This window comes from Gastrolobium bilobum, unplaced genomic scaffold (assembly GCF_033153095.1).
Source record: "Gastrolobium bilobum isolate Gb01-03AN ecotype WA unplaced genomic scaffold, APGP_CSIRO_Gbil_v1 utg367, whole genome shotgun sequence".
NCBI lineage: Eukaryota > Viridiplantae > Streptophyta > Magnoliopsida > Fabales > Fabaceae > Gastrolobium > Gastrolobium bilobum.
The window spans coordinates 323,119-327,613 of record NW_026897510.1 but is presented as its reverse complement, the minus strand read 5'-3'; the positions used below and the strand labels follow the sequence as shown (position 1 = coordinate 327,613).

General features: G+C 31.6%; 1 protein-coding gene across 1 annotated transcript; it reads right to left on the bottom strand.

The window, feature by feature from the left end:
* Positions 1-251: 251 nt before the first annotated feature.
* On the bottom strand, positions 252-1,621 carry LOC133307527 (uncharacterized). The gene has a single exon (XM_061508049.1). It carries the CDS (start codon positions 1,091-1,093, stop codon positions 647-649), a length of 447 nt encoding a protein of 148 aa, XP_061364033.1. The 5' UTR covers positions 1,094-1,621; the 3' UTR covers positions 252-646.
* Between the last annotated feature and the right edge of the window lie 2,874 nt (positions 1,622-4,495).

Below are 4,495 nucleotides of genomic sequence, written 5' to 3'. Positions count from 1 at the left end.
ACAATTCACTCTTTTTAGATGGAAAAGCAGAAAATCATTTTTATCTAGCACCCGAAAAAGAAGAAAAAGTGGTGGTTTTAGAGTGTGCAAAACATTACAAAACAGATTCCATATGAAGCAACAACAGAATAATTAATAACAGTTGCAGTGCAATAGCAGAACTCTAGACACAACGACATCAGAATAAATTGAAACAGCGGGCTCTTGACATCAATTGGAGGGGGAAAACAAAGAATATAAGATTTTGTCATTGTTAATGCTGCAAAGATTCCTAACATCATTTGTACATTGAACTTGTTAGAGCAAAAAAAAAAAACAAAGAAGAACAGCGGGGCCTCTTTATATTATAAACCAATGTAATGGAACTAAGGGATAAGGGGTAACACGAAACATGAAGGAAACGTCAACTAACAAATACCAATATACAGGGTAACGCCGAGGGCCGAAATGAGGGTATCAATGCACAATTTATGATCCAATGATTCCACAAATTCATATCTCTTCATGTTTGCTTTTCCCTGTTCTTCCCAGATTCTGCAGAGTCTCAGCCAATATCCCCTTTCCCCAACCATAACGTGTGCAGCAAAGAATATCAACCCATTAAATTAAAAGAAAAAGAATTAATAAGAAAACCCAGGAAATTTTTTCAAGAACAATTCTCATATCTGTCATTGGCCTTCAAAAGCTGCCTTCTCTTGATTACCAAGAACCCAACCATACCAAACTGCATGATTACCGCAATGCCCACAAACAAAAGCCCGACTTTCTTTCCCGCATTCATCCCGTGGGGAGGTGGCGGAGGGGGCGGAGGCGGAGGAGGGCGACGGTGATGACCATGATGACCATGATGATGCGGTGGCCTTCTCATATTGGAAGAAAGGCGGGGCGGCGGCGATCCTGGAGAGGGAGGAGAACCAAGTGTCGGAGGAGGTGGTGATAGCAGCGGAGGCGGTGGTGGTGACACCATGAATGCAGGAGATGATGATTCAGCACCGTTGTTCCCATCTTGTATCTGGGATTGGACAACAAACGCATAAAAGCTGATAGAAATACCGAAAATCAAAAACCCCAAGGTCGAAAACGTTGAATCCATGGAACAACAATCAAAGGGTTTCGATTTTCAAGAACGATTCCAATCTCGATTAGGGCTTCCAGTCCTCGAGGGGGTTTTCTCCGCATCTACCCCCTTATTCAAATCCAGGGGGATTTTCAACAAAAATCAAACGATCCCTTTGAATCTGGAACCTCTCAATCGAAATGGGTCGAGCCCAAAATCCTTGTTTTCTTGTACTTCAGCTGAGAACGAACGTACCCCCAAATCTATGATTTCTAGGGTTTTTGCAACTCATCCCCAGAAATGGAAAAAAAGAAAAAGAAATGCAGGTATTTAATTAGAATAAGAAAGAAAATGGTGGATGAATCTGAATAAAGGAATGAAATTAGAAGACCCTAGAGAGAGAGGTGTACTAAATTTCTATGGGGTCTCTCTCTCTCCCATCTTCTGAGAAATTGGAAGGGGGAATATGCATATGCAGTTGCAGAAAGAAAGAAAAAGAAAGAGAAAGAGAGTAAACGCGGGCTTCAACGATTGGCTAATTTAGGCGACTAATGAGGTTGTAACATGGAATCTTCGGACCTGTCATGACTCACAAAGACACAAGAAGTTAGAGAGAGAGAGAGAGAGAGATTATGACGTGTCATTAATGGTGGGCCATTGCATCGTAAGGCACTGTTTGATTGTGTGGGACCCTATGGGTATAATGGTCATGGGTGGGTTTGATGTTGAGACGCTCCTTTGGTTGGGTCCATCATATCCTTGATTTAACCCAAAAAAATAAATAAAAAAAATTAGATCCATTTGTGGGACCACAAACCTCAAACTGGGATTGGCTTCAATATTGGTAATTGGAAACCAATTTGGACTACCCTTCACTCAATAAGAATTTTTTTTAAGTTTGTGAATCTTTTTCTATTCATCTCTATATTTTTCTCAAAAATATTTGTAATTTGTTTTATTTTAAAAAATATTCATCAAACAAATCAATTGAAATCACAAAACTAACAATGTAATCACAATTTAAAGTAGAATAAATAAATCTCCTATATTTTAAAAGTAGAATAAATACATTTTCTATTAAGAGAGAATGATGCCCTTATAGTTGTCCCATTACATATGAATTTTTTTGCTGAAAACCATTACATATGACTTAACTATTGATTGAAAAAACTCAGAGTTAACCAGAATCATAGCCCAATAAGTATAGTCCAATTGTTAAAAGAAGTAGTAATTTGAAATATAATAAATTACGATCAAATCCGATTCCAAATGAAACAACAGATATAATTATGATTTATTTGGGAAGAAATGAAAAATAACACATTTGACATGATTTGAGATATAAGATTTGAGATGGATTTTAAATAATTTAATTATAATTATTTGTTTATTTTTAGAAGTTAATTACCTTTATATTTATTGTGGATTTTTTTTAATTTTAAGGATTTTTTATTTTGAATTTTGTAGTAATTTATAATTAGTCTATAAATGAGTGTTTATTACCCTTGTTATAGAAGTTGAACTTTCTTATTTTGATAATTAAAAATCGAGAACCGGATGATTACTCTTTTTGAATGGTTTAATATTTTGTATACTATAGAAGATAAAATTATCTATTTCACGTACACTTATAAAGTCATGTAAGAAGAATAGAGGAAAAGAAAAAATATTGTAAGTAGGAAATAAAAATTACCTCCTAACAAACACAAAAGTCATCTTTGAATATATATATATATATATATATATATATATATATAATCAGTTATCTTTCTACGGCGTTTCTGAACTATTGTTGAGAATAATCATTGATAAGTCAACCATATAGTTTAAGATTGCTGAACGTTCTTACGTAGTACAAGAATGGGTACACGATACATAATTAAAAAAGAAAAAACAATGTAGTAGAGTAATACTTTTTAGTTATGTTTCAATTGGCTGAGTAAAGTCACTGAATTTTTTACATTAATCATATATATTAACAGAATTTTTATTTACAAACTACACTACGTTCTTTCGAGAGAATACTAAATTACACTATGTTCTCTCGGAAATACATAACATAATTTACAAAAATTTATAAAATTATTTTATAGACGGATCTTTCCCGAATATTTTAAGTGTTTCTTTTAGTTCTAAAAAAATTCTTTTATTGAATTCACTCACATGTTAATTAGTAGTATTTTCCATCTATTAACCAAAAGGGTGAGTTTCAATTAACTTTATCTTATATAGGATTAAACACTTACCCTTAGATTAAACTAATTGTTAGTCATAACAAAATATTTTCCAGTAACATTTGGGAGACTCGAACCTCCAATCTTACTCTAATATTACTTGTTTGATCAAGCGATGATTACAATGTCAAAAGTTATAAGTTTGCAATTGCTACTGTACGTCATTTTTATTTCTTTATCGTAGTTGCGCATAGGGACGTGTTTATAACATGTTAGGGGAGGGCCTGACAGGCTTTATATTGTTCTTGATGTATTGACACGTTAGAAAATCAAACACCTTCGATGTTTGTCCATATGCACATCTGAGTTACACAGAGATTCGTGATCTCGATCTCACGAAACAAATATTTTATATTTCTTAAATGAGATTGCAACAATGAGTTCTCAAATTCTTTTATGGAATTAAAGTTTTGTATATTATAAGTGATAAAATTATTTTTTATATACATATAAAAGTATATAAAATTATATGACATAATATGAAAAGAAGAGGGAGAAAAAAAAATATAGATTTTGCATATTCTTATATATTTTTTGATATTACTTTAGATAACTTTATCTAATGTTCATCACAACAACGTTGTTTTGAGACGGAAATCATAGTATTTTTGTAATTTTAATTTATTTCAGGTTATAATAGTCTTTATCACTCTAATTTTTTAATTTTTCAACCTCAAAACGACGTCGTTTCGATGAACATTAGATAAAGTTATCTAAAGTAACATCGGAAACTTTTTTCCCATATATAAAAGATAATATTATAGCCTATAATATAAGAAACACTAGCTCCTTTCATATTCCAGCGCTTATACTCATGCAGTGTACATTAATTTTAAATAATTAGTTTAAGTGGTAGAACTTTTTTAAATAAGAATAACAAATCTTACACTTAATCTTGACCTTTGATTTTTGATATATAACAATTATAATTTATTAAAAATTAATGATTAATTAATAAGAATAATTCAATTAATTACAGTCGTTTGATGAACGAACATCAAATGTTAAGATTGAGTGTAAAATTTATTATTCTTACACTGGTATATATTGATTATGTCCCTTACTATAATTCATATATATATATACTCATTATTTAGATATTAATATATATATTTATGTAAAGTTTTCATTTATCTTGTATTTATCCCTGCACTTTGGAAATTAATACGTTTTTCATATAAAATTTAATCCCATAGGATGAAAA

Bases quoted from the DNA above. Each gene is read 5' to 3' on its own strand.
- LOC133307527 (XM_061508049.1), bottom strand. From the start codon at position 1,093: ATGGATTCAACGTTTTCGACCTTGGGGTTTTTGATTTTCGGTATTTCT.